The sequence below is a fragment of the Oncorhynchus nerka genome, linkage group LG8, assembly GCF_034236695.1.
Source record: "Oncorhynchus nerka isolate Pitt River linkage group LG8, Oner_Uvic_2.0, whole genome shotgun sequence".
Lineage (NCBI taxonomy): Eukaryota > Metazoa > Chordata > Actinopteri > Salmoniformes > Salmonidae > Oncorhynchus > Oncorhynchus nerka.
Window position 1 is genome coordinate 43,712,940 of NC_088403.1, and position 19,851 is coordinate 43,732,790.

The 19,851-nt window shown below is 42.6% G+C and overlaps 1 protein-coding gene across 2 annotated transcripts; it reads left to right on the plus strand.

Annotated features, from left to right (window-relative positions):
* Nucleotides 1–1,410: 1,410 nt before the first annotated feature.
* Nucleotides 1,411–19,650, plus strand: LOC115133352 (FACT complex subunit SPT16). Of its 2 annotated transcripts, none has more exons than XM_029666492.2 (24): nt 1,411–1,848; nt 4,990–5,082; nt 8,008–8,178; nt 8,470–8,622; nt 8,812–8,958; nt 9,297–9,448; nt 9,678–9,850; nt 10,041–10,131; nt 10,245–10,318; nt 10,465–10,577; nt 11,183–11,248; nt 11,462–11,560; nt 11,687–11,802; nt 12,218–12,371; nt 12,574–12,701; nt 12,868–13,130; nt 13,661–13,779; nt 13,957–14,195; nt 15,251–15,326; nt 16,048–16,217; nt 16,571–16,700; nt 18,052–18,175; nt 18,307–18,381; nt 18,705–19,650. In XM_029666492.2, the coding sequence occupies exons 1-24, from the start codon at nt 1,783–1,785 to the stop codon at nt 18,815–18,817; spliced, it is 3,105 nt and encodes a 1,034-aa protein (XP_029522352.1). In that variant the 5' UTR covers nt 1,411–1,782; the 3' UTR covers nt 18,818–19,650. The 2 variants fall into 2 exon arrangements, with proteins under 2 accessions (XP_029522352.1, XP_029522351.1); XM_029666491.2 differs by having other exon boundaries at nt 1,413–1,848; nt 18,052–18,181.
* Nucleotides 19,651–19,851: the final 201 nt, after the last annotated feature.

The following is a 19,851-nucleotide window of genomic DNA, read 5'->3' on the forward strand; positions in this document are numbered from 1 at the left end:
AAATGATTCCCGTTGAATGGGAAGGCTTCTCTCCTTTAAAGTATGCATATTTGGAACATTCAGGTTTACAGTTTGTTTTTGAAAAACCATTATGTGGTGAAATAAGATTTGGAAAAATGTATTTGAAAGAAAATACATAAAATCATTTAAACAAATGCACACAATAACACTTAACCAGTTTGTACTTTTATTTCAGTAGGGGAAAGGAAAAATGATTTTGATTTTGTAACCTAATTATTTTTTCCCTGTTTAATCTCAATCTGGGCCCATATTCATAAAGCTCTCTAAATAGGGGTGCTGATCTAGGATCATGTCCCCTGCTGCCATATGTAATCTTATTAATTTTGATCGAAAAGACAACTGTTCCTAGATCAGCACTGAGATGCTTTATGAAAACGGCAGTGACGTGTAAATAAGTAATATCTGTGTTTTACCCATAAAGATAATTATTTAATTAAATCTTAATTCTGTACAATAGTAATTATATTTTTCATATGGTTTCACCACGTGCATCAATATATTTGCTTCATCGTCAGTATATTATGGGTGCAGAACAAAAATTGCACAAACATGTATAATAATAAAAAAGCAAAAACAAATGAATGAAAAGGTTGTTCTCCTAATGGTGATTAAAATGTTTTATGGAAATGTTTAATATTTTATGTATCAGAACGTAATATTTTTGGTTTGGATTTTGGTCTATATCCCTAAAAGTTTTTTTTTTTTAAGCAAAAAAATCCAATTAACTAATCTATTAAAGATTATGATTTTATCACCATGATAAACTATTTGCAAGAGCCTTCCATGCACATCTCATTCCAGCAGTAAGAAGAAGATGTTTTAAACGTTTGTGCAATGAAACGTTTGTTTCCAGCGTGACGTGTTCAGGAATTTCGAATTCTGGAGGTGGCGGGAAAATATACAGTAGTGGGGTGGAGGTGGCGGGAAAATATACAGTAGTGGGGGTGGAGGTGGCGGGAAAATATACAGTAGTGGGGGGCGCATGGTCGCTGGCACAATCCGGCTGGAGGTGGGTATTCCGATGTAGTTCTGGAGGCGCTGTCGAGTAATGTAAAACAAAATTATACTGTAACAATCTAACAATATACATGAAATGCCCCAAATTGAATAGACCATCAAACGATTTAATACACTGATTTTATTTTTTATACATCGATTAAAGATAGAAATCCAGGAGGTCCAGAGGAAAACAGGAGCAAACCAAGATTGCGTGTGTGTCATATAAACTAGTGCACCATTATATAATAAACATGTCGCATTCTTTTATCCAAATAATGTGCTTGTCAGATATAGGCTGAGTATTGGAATTGACCTATCTGACACGTAAAGTGCTCGACAGACTGCAAGAAGAGGGAGGGAGAGAGAAGGAGGAGAAAACGGAGAAGGTGGGGGGTATTAATTATAATCGAGTCGTTTATGCGTGGCACCAGTGTGGATAACAAACAGCTAGATGTTATGCAATTATTCATCTCAAGAAAAAATATGAATTTGACATTTTTACTTCAAATATCGATTTTTAACAAAACGTGTATTTAATGTAAACATTTGTTGGCGATTTTTTTAATTGAGCAACATAGCCATAGAGGCACATCTTGGGAAGAATTGAACGTAACCATCGTCCATACATCGAGGAGGAAGGAAGAGTGTCTTTTGATAGAGAGGTTTCAAGGCGTGGAAAGTGCGTGAAACTGCAAACACTCATCCGGCCTGTGCTACTCTGAGAAGCCAGGAGCTGAAGTTTGAAGGTGCAGAAGACTCGCTATGGCGGTAAACTTGGACAAGGAAGCGTACTACCGCCGAATCAAGCGCTTATATGGCAATTGGAAGGTAAACGGCACGTTTTGAAACGATTTTTTTTTGTATAGGTGTGGGTAAAACTCGTAAAATCATGCTCTAGCTTAGATGCTGATACTGGCGGATAGCCGCGTTTTTGAAGTGCGTGGTTGACTTTGTTTTCGGCATGAGTGAGTGCCATGGTGGTGTTGAACAGAAGCGCAAAAGCACCCAACAATGAGCGGAAGGCCTCACTTTGATTATATAGGTAGACTTCCATGCATGAAACACTACTGTGGATTTAATACATTCAGGAGATCTTAAACATCCTAACAATGATATCTACAACATTTCCACTTATTCTGCATTGTATATTATTCACCAAGTTCTAGATCTATTCATTCGCGTAGCTAGCTAGCCAGACAGTCATTTACTAGAATCTGGCACTGTGTGTGGCACAACCACTTTAGCTCGTTGCCAGTCTAGCCAGCGTTAGCTAGCTAGCAAATTATAAATTCATATTCTGGGTTGCACATCTAAAATTGGCACCAAAATACAATGCCAAAGAACCATTGTCAAAAAATCCCATGTTAATCTTCACTAACTAGTTGCTTCTTGTTCACATGCCTAACTAGCATCAGTAAACATGCTAGCTAGCTAGCCAGCTAGCCAGCAACTATCCAGGGCGGGCCTTAGGGTGCATGGCCCGCCCTACCGTAGCTCCTTGCCCATCCAAATAAAATATTCCAATATGAATACTTTCTTTGACTGAGACACTCCCTGAAAGAAAGACACATCAATCCCAGATAAAGCATCTGAGAAGGCAGGGCAAACACTTTTTGGAGATGTCTGGTATAAAAATAAAAAATCTCATTCAGCAGCTGTTAAACCTGATTTTTAAGTACAATACCCCATTGGAAATTAATGTTGAAAGCCCCATTTATATTCCTAATACCAAATATGCAGAAACAGTTTGATATATTGAAAACTTAAATATAAACTGCGTTCAAAAGTTTGGGGTCACTTAAAAATGTCCTCGTTTTTGAAAGAAAAACACGTTTTTTTTGTCCATCAAAATAACATCAAATTGATCAGAAATACAGTGTAGACATTGTTAATGTTGTAAATGACTTGTAGCTGGAAATGGTGGATTTTTAATGGAATATCTACATAGGCGTACAGATGCCCATTATCAGCAACAACCACTCCTGTGTTCCAATGGCACGTTGTGTTATCTAATCCAAGTTTATTCTTTTAAAAGGCTAATTGATCATTAGAAAAACCTTTTGCAATTATGCTGGCACAGCTGAAAACTGTTCCTATTAAAGAAGCAATAAACCTTGCCTTCAAATAGACTAGTTGAGTATCTGGAGCATCAGCATGTGTGGGTTCGATTACAGGCTCAAAATGGCCAGAAACAAAGAACTTTCTTCTGAAACTCGTCAGTCTATTCTTGTTCTGAGAAATTAAGGCTATTCCATGTGAGAAATTACCAAGAAACTGAAGATCTTGTACAACGCTGTATACTACACCCTTCACAGAACAGCGCAAACTGGCTCTAACCAGAATAGAAAGAGTGGGAGGCCCCGGTGCACCACTGAGCAAGAGGACACATACATTAGTGTCTAGTTTGAGAAACAGACGCCTCACAAGTCCTCAACTGGCAGCTTCATTAAATAGTACCCGCAAAACACCAGTCTCAACGTCAACAGTGAAGAGGCGACTCCATCATGCTGGCCTTCTAGCCAGAGTTGCAAAGAAAATGCCATATCTCAGACTGGCCAATTAAAAATATTAAAATGGGCAAAAGAACAGACACTGTTCAAGGTCAAGAGCCGTGCGTCCTCCAAAACAAGACCCTGTCAAGCTGCACTGCTTTTTGAGACAATGCTCGCTTAACCCGGAAGCCAGCCGCAACAATGTGTCGGAAGAAACACCGTACACCTGACGACTGTGTCAGCATGCATTGTGCCCTGCCAGCCACAGGAGTCGCTAGAGCGCGATGGGACAAGGACAACCCGGACGATCAAACCCTCCCCGGACAACGCTGGGCTAATTGTGCGCCACCTCATGGCTCTCCCGGTCGCGGCCTGCTGCAACACAGCCTGGAATTGAACCAGGGTCTGCAGCTAGCACTGCGATGCAGTGCCTTAGACCACTGCACCACCAGGGAGGCCCACGGCAAAATAATTATCCTGATTTTGGATGATGGTAAATAAAGCAAACTCACAGATTTTTTTTCAATAATCACATTTCTCACTAGTTTAACCATTTTAGAGATGCTCTTATGCACAATTTTAACCAGGGGCTCTAGAAAGAGCTCCCATAGTGACTGTGCAGCAGCCCATTAATTCGACTTCCCAAATCTGAGCGAGCAAAACAGCGGCCCCCTGTCTCAATGTGTAGCCTGATGCTGTGTGGACAAAAAGAGTGTGGCATGTCATACTCTTTTTGACCAGACAGCATCAGATACATGGGCTATTTCTAGTAAAACAGAGGGGTGTGTTTCGCTCCTTTGGATACTTTCTTCGGTGAGATCGTTTCAGCCACTCTTCGGATGCTGGAATTATTTTTGACGAACGTTCAAAGGTAACCTGCTTTTTAAAGCGATTTGTTTGACAATCAGATGAAAACATGACTAGTTGTGTTCATGCCACATTAAAACATAATACATTTTTTACAGTTAAATGATGTCTTTACTATGAAACCCATTTGAAAAATGTCAATGCCCACCCAACTGATTCGTTCTGGTGCCGGACCTGCAACTATCGAACATCAGAAAGCTGGACATGTTCAAGCTAGCGCAATAGCTAGCCGTTAATTTGTTATGTGCACAGTGCACTTTTATTATTTTTGGGGCACGCAATGATTAAGCTCATCCCCTGCATTTGATTGCCAACCAAGCTAGCTAACTAGCAACTTGCTCTCGAGCTACATTGAGATACTACTGTATCTATAGCAATAGATGGCTATAAACTTCAGTTTGTTCTTAACTGGTTAGCTAGCTAGGTTGTAGCTTGCTAGCAATTTTTCCGTACTTAACACCTGCACTCAAAAAGAACAACCAGCAAACTGTCAACCAAAACTCACAACTGTGGCTAGCTGTACTTTTTTGCTCATTGTTTAACTTAGAACTATGTTAAAACATTCTTGTATTATTAATCAATGATCTAATTTGTTATTTTTCTCTATCAGAAAGGAGAAGATGAGTTTGGCAAAGTGGATGCCATGGTGGTCTCTGTTGGTGTGGACGAGGAGATTGTATACGCCAAATCCACTGCCCTGCAGGTAAAACTCATGAACCTTACCCCTATCCTGGAGTTATTCCTAACTGTGTGAGCTGATCAGGGAAAACTCTGGACCCCAATTGTAGGCTGTAGCTGGGGCCTGGAGTCATTTGGGTCCGGTCAGGAAAATATGGCTCCTTGACAACTTGTTGCATAGTCTGACTTTGTGTGTGCGTGCGCTCATTACATGTGTGTTATGTGTGTGTTATGACTTGTCTAATGAAGAAATATAGCTAGTTTACACTCAAGCATAAGGCTGGGTGATATATAACTTGATTAATTCTACTTGATCTTTTTTTTGCAATATTTTTGTTTTAATGAGCGTTTGACCTCTTGTCGTCTTTTTGGTCTCGTCACATTTGCTCCTTGTGTGCTCTTTGCACATTCCCATTCCCATTCCCACCAGATATCTGTATATAACGATGAGATGCTCATGTCTCTGCCCTAAGAATTGGAGTCGTTGTCCCGACGGCGGGTAAGGCAGGCAACAAGCTTAGATCCAAAATAAACCCATTAATGCATAGGGCTTATTTTTGACCGATTTTTATTTATTATTATTTGCAAGCGTGAAACCTCTCGCTTCGGCTCTTCCTCTCTGTTTACATACACACCAAGCCCCTCCGCCTGCCACTTACAAAAACAGAGATGGAGAGATCACTTTCTCTCTGACAAGCTGTTTCAACTCACTATTTACATCCAATAGAATAGGCCATATGGACACTGAAACACATTGAGACGTAATTTGACTGTAATGGAGAAGTTAACCTTTAAAATGATACCCTTTGTCTCAACTCATCAAATTGCGCTCAGAGCCAACACCACCAAAATGGGAGTATCACTGAACATTGATTCTGGAAAATGTATGCTCAGTTTGTGGCATCGCGGTACCACGTACGGCTAGCAGCATTTTAGCCAAAGACTGTTATACTAGCTGTCAAGTCTGTGTCTTTTATAAATGTGCAATAAGTATTAAAAACAATTTATAGAATGAATTGTCAACTCATTCTAAAAAATAAAGCAGGCCATTTGATTTCAGTATCTGAACGTGGCTTGGGTGGAATCCAGCTTCTCATACCTTCATACCAACTTTGTGCCATACAGTGATGTACTGTAATAACGGCACTGAACACAATGTTTGTTTTTTTCCCCAACCCCTGCTGAGCCTTTATAATCCGAAGGGTAGCAATGCTTACATGTAAAATCCCATAGAGAATGCTAACTAAATGCTAATGATGTGAACATGCGCCGAATACAACGCGTGTAGACATTACCGTGAAATGCTTACTTACAAGCCCTTAACCAACAGTGCAGTTCAAGAAGAAGAACATATTTACCAAGTAGACTAAACAAAAAAGTAACACAATAACGAGGCTATTGTACAGGAGGCACCGGTACCGAGTCAGTGTGCGGGGGTACAGGTTAGTTGAGGTAATCTGTACATGTAGGTGGGGGTGTTGTGACTATGCATAGATAATGAACAGCGAGTAGCAGCAGTGTACAAAATGAAGGGGGGTGTCGATGTAAATTGTCCGGTGGCGGTTTTATGAATTGTTCTGCAGTCTTATGGCTTCGGGGTAGAAGCTGTTGAGGAGCCTTTTGGTCCTAGACTTGGCGCTCCGGTACCGCTTGCTGTGCGGTAGCAGAGAAAACAGTCTATCACCTGGGTGACTGGAGTCTCTGACAATTTTATGGGCTTTCCTCTGACACCGCCTATTATATAGGTCCTGGATGGCAGGAAGCTTGGCCCAATTGATGTATTGGGCCGTTCGCACTACACTCTGTCGTGCCTTACTGTCAGATGCCGAGCAGTTGCCATACCAGGCGAGGATGCAACCTGTCAGGAGGCTCTCAATGGTGCAGCTGTAGAACCTTTTAAGGATCTGGCGACCCATGCCATATATTTTCAGTCTCCTGAGGACGAATAGGTTTTGTCGTGCCCTCTTCCTGACTGTATTGGTATGTCTGGAACATGATAGTTCGTTGGTGATGTGGACACCAAGGAACTTGAAACTCTCGACCCGCTCCACTACAGCCCCGTCGATGTTAATGGGGGCCTGTTCGGCCCACCTTTTCCTGTAGTCCACGATCAGCTCCTTTGTCTTGCTCACATTGAGGGAGAGGTTGTTGCATTTCACCTGTCTCTGACCTAAAGTATTTGCAGGACAGACATCCCAGCTCAAAGTTATACAAGTAAATAAAAAAGCACAGTTTGCTGCACACACAAAGCACATATTAGATGGCAAGGCTCTTGATCCAGTAGGGGATTCTCTGCTGATACCAAACCAAGCTTGGTTTTGGAAGAAGCTAAGCACTAAGTTAGATCATTCATGTTGGCTATCAATCCAAATGAAATGTGGAGCATTTCACACATTTTAGACATTTAACTTAATAGTTCTAGAGTATCTAGCTGGCAAACCTTTTATTTGTGAATTTCATGCTGTAACTAGGTCATCTGGCGCGTGCTACACAACAATTGGGGATTCGAACCGGCAACCTTTTGGTTACTGGCCCAACAGTCTTGACCACTAGGCTACCTGTTTGGGAGCTGTGTTCATTGTCTAAAATGCCTGCTTACAAGAATTTAAGTCATTATTAGTGAATGGCCATTATGCATGATTCTGGTCAAATGTTTACAAAAAGTGGGTCTTATGGTTGTGGAAGGCTTATATTTAGCCTTGGTAGAATTTTTGCACGCCCTGAATTCATTAGGTATTTCCTGACTGTTTGAAATGCAGTGTGTTTGACCCTTTAATTGTACGACAAAGCTTATTTCGAGAGAACATTAAACCATAAATTTGAAGAAAAAAAAAATTTCTATATATGATTTTTAAGCCACATCGCCAAGCCCTACTCCAGCATAAGCGACCGTTTCAGAGAATTACATGTATGCTCTTCTCCTCCTCTCTTCCCTTCCTCTTTTCTGAAGACATGGCTGTTTGGCTACGAGCTGACCGACACCATCATGGTGTTCTGTGAGTCTAAGATCATCTTCCTGGCCAGCAAGAAGAAGGTGGAGTTTCTGAAACAGGTGGCTGTCACCAAGGGCAACGAGAATGCCAATGGGGTTCCACCAATCACACTGCTCGTCAGGGAAAAGGTAAGCACCGCTTGGTAGACGCGGCATGGTCTATCACTGATTGGCTGTCAGTGTTGATGCATCTTTCCCCGACATGCCTGTCCTTTGTAGTGTGTGACACATCAAGTCCGTGTGGTTGTTGTAAGTCTCATAGCCATTTGTAATTGCCAAGTTGTGTGAGAGCGAGACCTTATCAGTTCATGTTTGTGAGCGCTTGTGTTTTTGTGGGAGGGGAAAGCCTGTGTGTGAGTGCTCACATGGGTGTGTTCAAGCTTGTTGGTATAACTCTCGCCCGCCTGCCCGCCCCCTCAGAACGAAAGCAACAAGGCTAACTTTGAGAAGATGATGGAGGCGATCAGGGCCAGTAAGGAGGGCAAGACTGTAGGTGTGTTCAGCAAGGACAAGTTCCCCGGAGAGTACATGAAGAGCTGGAATGACATGATCACTGCTGAGGGCCTGGAGAAGGTGAGAGAAAGGAGGGAGGGAAGAAGGGATGATGGGGGTGTGTGTGTGTGTGTGTTAGCCAGGCCGAAAATCCGACCCATGGATATGTCTGTGATGTGCTCGTCTGCGTGTAATGCACAAGTACCTACTCATTGGTTTGTGGATCCTCATATAGTTTAACCCCTTCCTCCCCCTCTTGTTTTCCCCTAGGTGGACATCAGTGCGGTAGTGGCCTACACCATGGCTGTGAAGGAGGATGGGGAGCTGGCTTTGATGAAGAAAGCTGCAGCCGTCACCAGCGAGGTCTACTCTAAGTTCTTCAAGGAGAGGGTCATGGAGATCGTGGACGCGGATGAGGTAAGGGGAAGGACACGAGAGAAGCTCTAGGTCCTGTTTGAGTACTTTTAAAATCCTTCCTTTCTTCTTTCCTTTCTCCCTACCTTCCTTTCTCCCCTGGAGTAATCACTGGCCCAACACCAGCTTTCACCACTCGAGTCATGTCAGATCAGTGCTATCTTTCAAATTAGGAAGAAAGGATGCATTTTCAAAGTATTGGAACCGGGCTAGACTGGCCTGAGAGAACATCATACAGCAAACATAGATGTAAGCTTCACAGTTTACGTCCAAATAGTTTTGAATCCATTCCATTCCTTTCCTTTCTTAACAGTGTGTCCCTATGTGTCTGCCCTAAACAGAAGGTGCGCCACAGTAAGCTGGCGGAGTCTGTGGAGAAGGCCATCGAGGAGAAGAAGTACCTCGGGGGAGCGGACCCCTCGACGGTGGAGATGTGTTACCCTCCTATTATACAGAGTGGGGGCAATTACAGCCTCAAGTTCAGCGTCGTCAGGTAATAGGTCAATCGGCAGTTTGCTGCTTAACTGACTTGTGGCTGCGAAGTCGTCAATCTTTCATTTTATCCCCTTTTTCTTGACCAGAAAGACACACAAGGAACTGTATCAAATTGTATATAACCTGTCACAGCAGACTCCTTTTTCTAAAACAGTATAACCTCTATCAACCCATTATACCCCCATTTTATAATCATTGTATACATCTGTTCTAACTCCCTATGACAGTGACAAGAACCACATGCACTTCGGGGCCATCACGTGTGCCATGGGCATCCGCTACAAGTCCTACTGCGCCAACCTGGTCCGGACCCTAATGGTGGACCCCCCACAGGAGATGCAGGACAACTACAGCTTCCTGCTACAGGTGGAGGAGGAGCTGCTCAAAGAGCTGAAACATGGTGGGTGAAGGATGGCGGGAGAGAGAGTGTGTGTGATGGGGAGGGGGGGTGCAGGACATCAGCTTGGAGCTGCCCGAGGGGCGAGAGGGCTGTGGATGAGAGGGAGGGAGTGTGTTTGTGGGATAGGGTACACGTGGTTGCCGTAACCGGACCCCTTTTTTCTTTCTTAACCTTTTTGTTCTTTTTGTAGGTGTGAAAATCTGCGACGCGTACAGCGCCGTGCTGAACTACGTTAAGAAGGAGAAACCAGACCTGGCGGCCAAACTCACCAAGAACCTCGGGTAGGACGCGCCGCGACACGCACCCGTTCGCTCTCTCTCGTTCTTAACTTCTGATAGGCTCCCCGTGTGCCCGTGTGTTTATTGTGCGGCCCCTTTCTCTCCCCCTGTTGTAGGTTTGCCATGGGGATAGAGTTCAGAGAGGGCTCCCTGGTCCTGAACAGCAAGAACCAGTACAAACTGAAGAAAGGTGAGAAATCAAGTCACTGTACTGTCTTACAGAGTAGGTTACTTTGTAGGCACGGTTGTGTCTCAGACAGAGGCTATTTTAAGTGGTGTGTGTGTGTAGAGCGGACGCTTTCATAACTGTGTGAGTTACTGTGTGTGTGTTTTTAGGTATGGTACTGAGCATCAGCCTGGGTTTCGCTGACCTGGTGAATAAGGAGGGGAAGAAGGAGGAGCAGAAGAAATACGCCCTGTTCATAGGAGACTCTGTACAGATCAACGAGGTAGGAGAGAGAGATGTGGGGGGGGCGCAGATGAAATATGCCCTGTTCATAGGAGACTGTACAGATCAATGAGGTAGGCGAGAGAGATGTGGGGGGGGCAGAAGAAATACGCCCTGTTCATAGGAGACTGAAGATCATCGAGGGATAAGGGTGGGTGGGATGGAGGAATGAGAGGGAAAAGGAGCAGAAATATGCCCTGTTCATAGGACTTTGTACAACTCGGCAAAGTAGGGGTCACACACATGTTTGTAAGGACTATTTGTGGACCAACAATTGATTCCCATTCAAAATCCTATTTTCCTTAACTTCTAATCCCAACCCCTAAACCTAACCTCTAATCTTAAAATAGCTGTTTTTGTGAGGACCGGCAACATATCCTCACTTGTTATAATTTTCCTTGGTTTACTATTCTTGTGAGGACCTCTGGTAAGGATAGTAAAACCGGTACACACACTTTTGTTTAACTTTTGCAAAGTCTTTACAGAGTCAAACGTATAGTTCTGTCAATATAATTTTTGATATAAGCACATTGACAGTAGTAAACAAAAAAAACAGTCTAAACATTCTGTGTGTGTGTGCATTTAAAATGTCTGTGTATCTTGTAGGATGATCCAGCCACAGTTCTCACACCGGTCAAGAAGAAGTTAAAGAACGTTGGAATTTTCCTAAAGGTACGAAAGATGACCACCGTCTCTCTCGTATTCTTGTTTCACTCTGTCCCTCTCCAACCCTGAAAGATGCACATCTATTTCATATATTAAAATGTTTCTTTTAGGGCTCTATGCCCTCTTAAACTGTTGCGTTGACATGCTATGTTACACTTTAAAAAAAAAAAATCCTTTATCAAACAAGAGTATCTATAAAACACTGTTTGTTCTCTTCAGAACGATGAGGAAGAGGATGAGGAGGAAGATGCAGACGATGCAGAGGAGCTACTGGGGAAGGGAGCGCGTGGACAAGCTTTACTTCAGGACAGGACTAGGGTGTGTTTGTGTTTGTCTGTGTTCTTGAGAGAAATTCACTGTACTTAAACAATCTCAGTTTGTGTGTATGAGGTGAAGGCTGTTTGATTGGTCAGACTGAGGGAACACTGTTATTTGATTGGTCAGAACGAGATGACGGCGGAGGAGAAGAGGCGGGCTCACCAGAAGGAGTTGGCCAATCAGGTGAACGAGGAGGCCAAGCGACGTCTGACGGAACAGAAAGGAGAGCAACAGGTCCAGAAGTGAGTGAACGAGGGGAAAAGAGGAGTGGAGGTGATGGAATGATGTTTGGAAGGAGGGAGATGGGAGGATGCTGGTTAGTTAATAAAGGAGTGGAATGGAGCGATGAGAGGTGGTAGAATGTGTATAATTGGGGAGAGATTGAAAAATGGGGATGGGAATTATGTTATGGGGATTATATGGTGTTTTGTTTGTCTAAATGGCCTATGGTAGAACATTTGTGTTTAGAGTTTTCTGAACAAAGTCTGTGTGTGCTTCAGACTGTCTAAAAGCATGTGTTTAATTAATGATTTATATTAAATTATTAATGATTTCACTTTCTCCGTTTTTATGTAAATGCACTTTCCAAAAATGTGTGGTGGTACCAAATGAATTGAATGATTAAATTAAGTATTTCCCTGTGTCTTTGTCCTCTAGGTCCAGAAAGTCCAATGTCTCCTACAAGAACGGCTCTCAGATGCCTCGAGAGAAAGACATTCGAGATATGAAGATCTTCATCGATAAGAAATACGAGACTGTCGTCATGCCTGTCTTCGGCATCGCCACCCCTTTCCATATCGCTACCATCAAGGTACCTGACACACACTCTAATATCGTGCACTCACTCATTCACTCACAAAACGCATATTTGGATTCCTGTGACCTCTTTTCACACAATCGCACAATTCTACCGAATTTGAGACGACACCTATCTGAGGTAAAATTTGGCATTTCTGTGTCTGTCTCTCTACGTTTGTGTGTCTGTGTGTGTGTGTGTGTGTGTGTGTGTGTAGAACATCAGTTCGTCGGTGGAAGGAGACTGGACCTACCTGAGGATAAACTTCTACGTTCCCGGCAGTTCTCTGGGACGCAACGAGGGCAACATTTTCCCCAACCCTGACGCCACCTTCGTCAAAGAAATGTAAGAGGAAATTAAACATATTTTGTGTGCGCCCACTTACTGTAGGTTTCACTGCTGTCAAATATAAAGCAGGTGGTAGGGTAGACCCTGTGTGTACATACGTGTATTTGATGTGTTCGTCTTTGTCCAACTGCTGCTATGTCTAACCGCCCCCCCCCCCCTGCAGTACGTACCGGGCGTCGAACCTCAAGGCGCCAGGTGACCCAACGGTCCCGTCCACCAACCTCCAGAATGCTTTCCGCATCATCAAGGAGGTGCAGAAGCGCTACAAGACCCGGGAGGCTGAGGAGAAGGAGAAGGAGGGCATCGTCAAGCAGGACTCGCTGGTCATCAACCTGAACCGCTCCAACCCCAAACTCAAAGACCTCTACATCAGGCCCAACATCGCCCAGAAGAGGATGCAGGGGTCGCTGGAGGCCCATACCAATGGTGAGGAAAGGAGCAGAGTTCGAATTACAATGTAATTGTGAGTCCCTCCAAGAGACTTTGAGCACGAGTTTATGTATAATTGGAACTCTAGGATCAAGGGAGTGGAGGAGAGTAGTAAGGGAAAGTTCTTTTCCTTTTTTTTTTCTTTTTCCCAGATCAGATAGTTGCTGTAAAATACTACATGAATGTAGTCTACCACTGCAGCACATATGAATACTACTACTACTACTACTACAGCACATATGAATACTATTACTACTACTGCAGCACATATGAATACTACTACTACTACAGCACATATGACTACTACTACTACTACTACAGCACATATGACTACTACTACTACTACTACAGCACATATGAATAATACTACTACTACTGCTACTACTACAGCACATATGAATACTACTACTGCTACTACTACAGCACATATGAATACTACTACTACTACTACTACAGCACATGAATAATACTACTACTACTACTACTAATCAACGCACCTGGTAAATAACGTGTGTCTGTCTGTCCAGGTTTCCGCTTCACGTCCGTCCGTGGGGACAAAGTGGACATCCTCTACAACAACATCAAACACTCCCTCTTCCAGCCCTGTGACGGAGAGATGATCATCGTGTTGCACTTCCACCTCAAGGTACCTACCGGTGTTTTGTGTGTTGTGATAAACTTAGGCTTAGTTCATGTCTGATCTCGTATGCGTTTTGTAATCAAGCTGTGGGTATTTTGGATCTATGCTTTTGCCGGTGGCACTTGGAGGGGTCTTAATTTTGGCGTGTGTTTGTGCGTCCATTTTGACTTTATCCACCCTCAGAACGCCATCATGTTTGGTAAGAAGCGTCACACGGATGTACAGTTCTACACAGAGGTGGGTGAGATCACCACAGACCTGGGCAAGCACCAGCACATGCACGACCGCGACGACCTGTACGCCGAGCAGATGGAGAGGGAGATGAGACACAAGCTCAAGTCTGCCTTCAAGAACTTCATCGAGAAGGTGGAGACCCTCACCAAGGAGGAGCTGGAGTTCGAAGTGCCCTTCCGGGACCTCGGGTAAGAGCGTAGAGTGATGACATCGCTGCTTGGAAATAACTCCTTTTTTGCATGGACGAATTGCCATTGAGGACTTCCACCATTTTAAAGTAGTGAACTGGGTGTGACTTTCTATTGGGGTCAGCCAATTAATTATACTTGTGAGCAAACATTCCATAAACTGCAGGCAGTAAATCGCCAACCTTGGATTTATTCCTTTTTTAAAACACACTCCAGCTGGCTGTCGTCTAAGTGTATGGGTAAGAGAGGGATGGAGTAAAATGGACTTCAAATGTATGCACACGTGGCTAAGTCGCTTTGGATAAAAGTGTCAGCTAAATGGCATTTATTATTCTCATTATGGAGAGGAGTTGAGGGATATTGTCAGGGTAGGGCACTATGAGAAGGGGCGTGTGTGCTACATCCATATAACTTGTATATGCCCCATCAGAACCTCAAATATAAGCTTGTTTTACTCCAGTGTTTGTAAACAAACTGTATAGCCTCAAAACCCTGTTTAAAACTATCATTTTGATATCTTGGATGGTCTGTCCTTGCATCTTTACCTCTGTTTATGAATTTGAGAGTGGTTACTCTACATGTCTGCCTGCCGGCCCCCCAGGCTTGCCTGGGCAAGAACCAATGAAAACAGGCAGCTGGTCATTGTCGTTAATGACCAAGTTTTCTGCACTTAACTATGATTAGTAGTAGTATTCACATGTGCTGTAGTAGTAATAATATTAATCTGTCCTGTAGAGGAATGGCGCGCTGAGCTCAGAAAACAACCAAACTAAATGGAATTCAAATACTTGAACCGATGTCGGTCAATTGGTTATTTCAAATTTTGGTTATTAGCTTAGCGTTGGTGTTTTACATTTCTCCAGGCCCATCCCCTCAGCTTTTTACTAAAACAGAGGAGGATGCCCGCTTTGTAATTGTTTCAATTGAGGGTTCTAGCTTTAGGGGTGGGAAGCACGGAGTTGGGTGTTCAAGTAATAAACTGTATAGAACAGTGTTAAAGTTTGAAGAATATCAGACTTGTTGAGGACATTAACTGAATGGTTGTGTGTGTTCAGGTTCCAGGGTGCCCCCTACAGGAGTACCTGCCTGCTGCAGCCCACATCCAGCTCCCTGTGTAACACCACTGAGTGGGTGAGTGCCTACTACTACTACTACTACTACAGCACATATGAATACTACTACTACTACAACTGCAGCACATATGAATACTACTTCTATTACAGCACATATGAATACTACTACTATTACAGCACATATGAATACTGCTACTTCTACTATTACAGCACATATGAATACTACTACTGCAGCACATATGAATACTACTACTACTACTGCAGCACATATGAATACTACTACTACTACTGCAGCACATATGAATACTACTACTACTACTGCAGCACATATGAATACTACTACTACTACTGCAGCACATATGAATACTACTGCTGCAGCACATATGAATACTACTACTACTGCAGCACATATGAATACTACTACTACTGCAGCACATATGAATACTACTACTACTATTACAGCACATATGAATAATACTACTACTATTACAGCACATATGAATAATACTACTACTATTACAGCACATATGAATACTACTACTACTACTGCAGCACATATGAATACTACTACCACAGCACATATTAATAATTCACCTTCACTGATATCGTCAGCAGTACTGCTTGCATTCTCCACCATGTGTTTTAAACAAAGCTAGGCCTTAGGGCAGATATTTTACTAAAGATCAAATCAAATCCTCAGTAGGTTAAAGTTGAGGCTAAAAGGGACATTCAGCAGTACATATGTTCTTCTCTTTTCCTCCTGTTTTCTTCCTTCCCAGCCTCCGTTCGTGGTGACTCTGGATGAGGTCGAGCTGGTTCATTTTGAGCGTGTTCAGTTCCACCTGAAGAACTTTGACGTGGTCATCGTCTACAAGGACTACAGCAAGAAGGTCACCATGATCAACGCAGTGCCCGTCAACTCACTGGACCCCATCAAGGAGTGGCTCAAGTAAGTCAATTGGTTCCGTGTGGCTGTTGGTAGTGTGCCACTCACAATGCTAGAGCCGTGGATTTGATTCACACTTGGGTTACCAATGAGAAAATGTAAGCACATCGGTAAGACGCCCTGGATTAAAGTGTCTGCTAAATATCACAAATCAATAAATCTCTTTATGGCCATATTTTAGTGGTTTAGTCTTGTCCCTTTTAACGGTGAATGGATTTTTTGGAGTTTCTCGGGAAAGGAATTACATTTTCAATTGATATTTGTGTTTTAGCAGAGTTTAACCAAGTGTTTCGCCTAAAGAATAACTACTTTAAAAACCTTTCTCTCTGCCCCCCCCCGTGCTGTCTTCCCTCCAGTTCCTGTGATATCAAGTACACAGAGGGGGTCCAGTCTCTGAACTGGACTAAGATCATGAAGACTATAGTGGACGATCCAGAGGGCTTCTTTGAACAGGGAGGCTGGTCCTTTTTAGACCCGGAGAGTGAGGTGAGGGGAGTGTGTTTGTTTGTGAGCGAGCCAATGATAATTTTGCCAGCTATTTTCGATTTAGTCTTAGTCTCAAAATAGTCACTTCACCCCTACCTACATTTACAAATGACCTCAACTAACGTGTACCTCCGCATACTGACTCTGTACCGGTACCCCCTGTATATCGCCTCGTTTTTGTTACTTTTTATTTTTTCCTTTATTTGATTTCGTAAATATTTTCTTAGCACTTCTTGAACTGCGCTTTTGGTTAAGGGCTTGTAAGTAAGCATTTCACGGTAAGATCTACACATGTTGTATTCGGCGCATGTGACATAAAATTTGATTTGAGAAAAATATATAATATATATTTTGGTCTTAATAGTCACATTTTAGTAATTTCTTCCATCGTTCGTTTTAGTGATCAGGTGACACAAACTCTGGACAATTGTGGTCTAGTTTTGGTCAGTGCATCTTTTCCATTAAATAATGAATATTGACCTCGTACTTGCATCACGTGTACTTTCAAATAGCCGTGTCCAACTAGGCCTACCATTGCCTCGTATACATTAGCTGGAAAAATTGTAACAAATGCCAGCCATATTTAACCATATAGCATATAAAGCCTACAGGTTAAACAATTTAGCCTTGATTTTTCTCCCCTTCATAACTGTCGGAGGGGGGTAAATAACAGTGATTTCCTTGAAAGGGGAGAATGAGCTTTCCAACAATGCCAGAAGTAATACTGTACTTTATTCAGCAGTTTTTCCAATCGGAAAAAAGCAACCACAACACACATTAATAACAACAGCGCTCATGGCAAAATAGAGCTTTTGATGTGATCAGAGCAAAACATGGCCTCAATTTTTTTTTAAAGACATTGTTTTCTAATTGAGCTTAGTTCCTTACAATTGCACACCACTTCAAAAGAGTCCGAGAGTGATTTGAAGTGACCGGGAGCTGTGGGTGTGGGAGAGCCAGGTCAACTCTCAATCAGCCCTCTCAACAGAAAGACGTTTTCGGCCAATGAGTGGATTGCATTATATATTCTGCAAAGGGATGCATGCTTATCATTGGACAAAACAGATGAAAAGGAGCTTCATGTCAAATTGAATGTCCATTAGTCTCATATTAAATTCTCGTTACATTTTTGTCAACTAAAATGAAAAGTGATTCGTTTTTTTTATCCAGGGCATCTCATCTTGTTATCGTCATTAGTTTTCATCAAGAAAAATAGGTTGTTGACAAGTGTTTTCGTTATTGTTGACGAAATTAACACTGGTGTGACTGGAGCGTGTGTGTGATTTGAGCTATTATTGCAAGACAGAACATGTGTTGTGTTAAAATGATGTTTGACATCTGTCTCTTTCAGGGGGAGGGAGCGGAGGATGACTCTGAGTCGGGGGAAGATGAGACATTCAACCCCTCGGCAGACGAGAGCGAGGCAGAGGAGGAAGACAGTGATGAAGACTATGACTCAGAGAGCGAGGACTCTGGTAATGGTAACGCATCATGTTGAGATACGCACACATTTTACTGACACACATGCACACACATGTCTGACTCGCTGTCTGACACGCATACAAACACATACAGAGGCTTAGTACTGTGTGTGTGTATATTTCAGACTACAGTGCATCGCTGGGCAGTGAAGAGGAGAGTGGTAAAGACTGGGATGAGTTGGAAGAGGAGGCCAGGAAAGGTGAGTCTACTTTACTTACATGCCCATTTTAATGTAAGCGGTCCCCCAAGGAGAGAATCATAGCTTACCATTCCTGAAGCAAGAGGTACTGTACTATTGCTTGCTTGTCCCTGGTATAGAAAAGCCTGAGAAATACCGGAAAATAATACTTAGCTATTCGATGTGAATTGGAAATTCTTCATTCAACAACCCGTGACACTTTTGACCTTTTAAAACAAAAATTATATGTTTGTTGTTGACACTTCACATAATAAAAAGGGGCTGTGAAATCGGTTGCAAATTGTTTGGTATTGACACGTCTCCCTCTTCCTCCTCTCTCTCAGCGGACAAAGAGTCTCACTATGAGGACGCGGAGGAGACCTCGTCGGCCAATAGGAAGAGAAAGGGCCGCTCGTCAGCCCCACCCCCCAGCAGCAAGAAGAAACGGCGCCACTGAACGATAACACCACCAGACACGTACACACACACACTGCCAAAACATTGTCAATTCGATCACCCTCTCCTCCCATTCATCTTCGCTCTGTCACTCCTCTTCATCTTTCTTTCAAACAAAAATACATACACACACATAAAAACACACACACTATACAATGTGTATATAGAGGTAGCACCCCCATGCGTTTGTATTAGGCATTGAGTGTCTTGATTAAAATGGGCATATCGTACCTGGCAACCGACAAACTCCATCCATCTTTTTTATTTTGTTCTATTCCTTCCTTCATTCCTCCTTCCTTTCCTTTGGCAACTCTAACTCTCCTGTTTTCAGGGGCCAGGTACATATGTGTGTGTTGAAAGTTTTTTTTATTGCAAACCATTGGTTTTCTGGTAAACTGTTTCTGAACTAATAGATATAGTAAGCAGTGACGATGATATACAGTATCTTCTGCCAAGCGTTTTATAAGACTTTGAAAACTAAGAATACTCCCTTTCCTCCTTCCCCATCGCTCTGTCACAATCCATCTATTCCCTTGCTCTTTTATCTTCTTGGACGCATTTTATTTGTTGAAAGATTTATGTTAATTTTTGGAGGGCAGATATCAATATTCAGTTTTCCAATTCCTTTTTTTTAATGGGGGTTTGTACAGACCGACACACACAGACACACTCACAAACCCCACACTGTCGCTTTCCCTTCCCTCCTTTCCTACCCTCTCTCCCTTCCTACCCCCTATCCTCTCTTTTTCTTCATCCTGGATAGGTAGACTGTTGTATTGTTAATAAAAAAAAAATCCAGATTTTCTTTGTTTGGGTAATAAAATTGAAAAGGAACTTTTTGTCCATTTCGTTAATTAAAATGTCACTATCAATGCTACCTATGAATTACTATGAAATTGATAAACCATTTATTGTGCTACATGGTTCACTTCCAAGTTGGCTGGCTGCATTCTCCGCCACCTAACCGAACAAATTAGTACTAGAACAATTACAATTGACATGTTATATGAGGAAAATAAATAATGTGACCAAAAA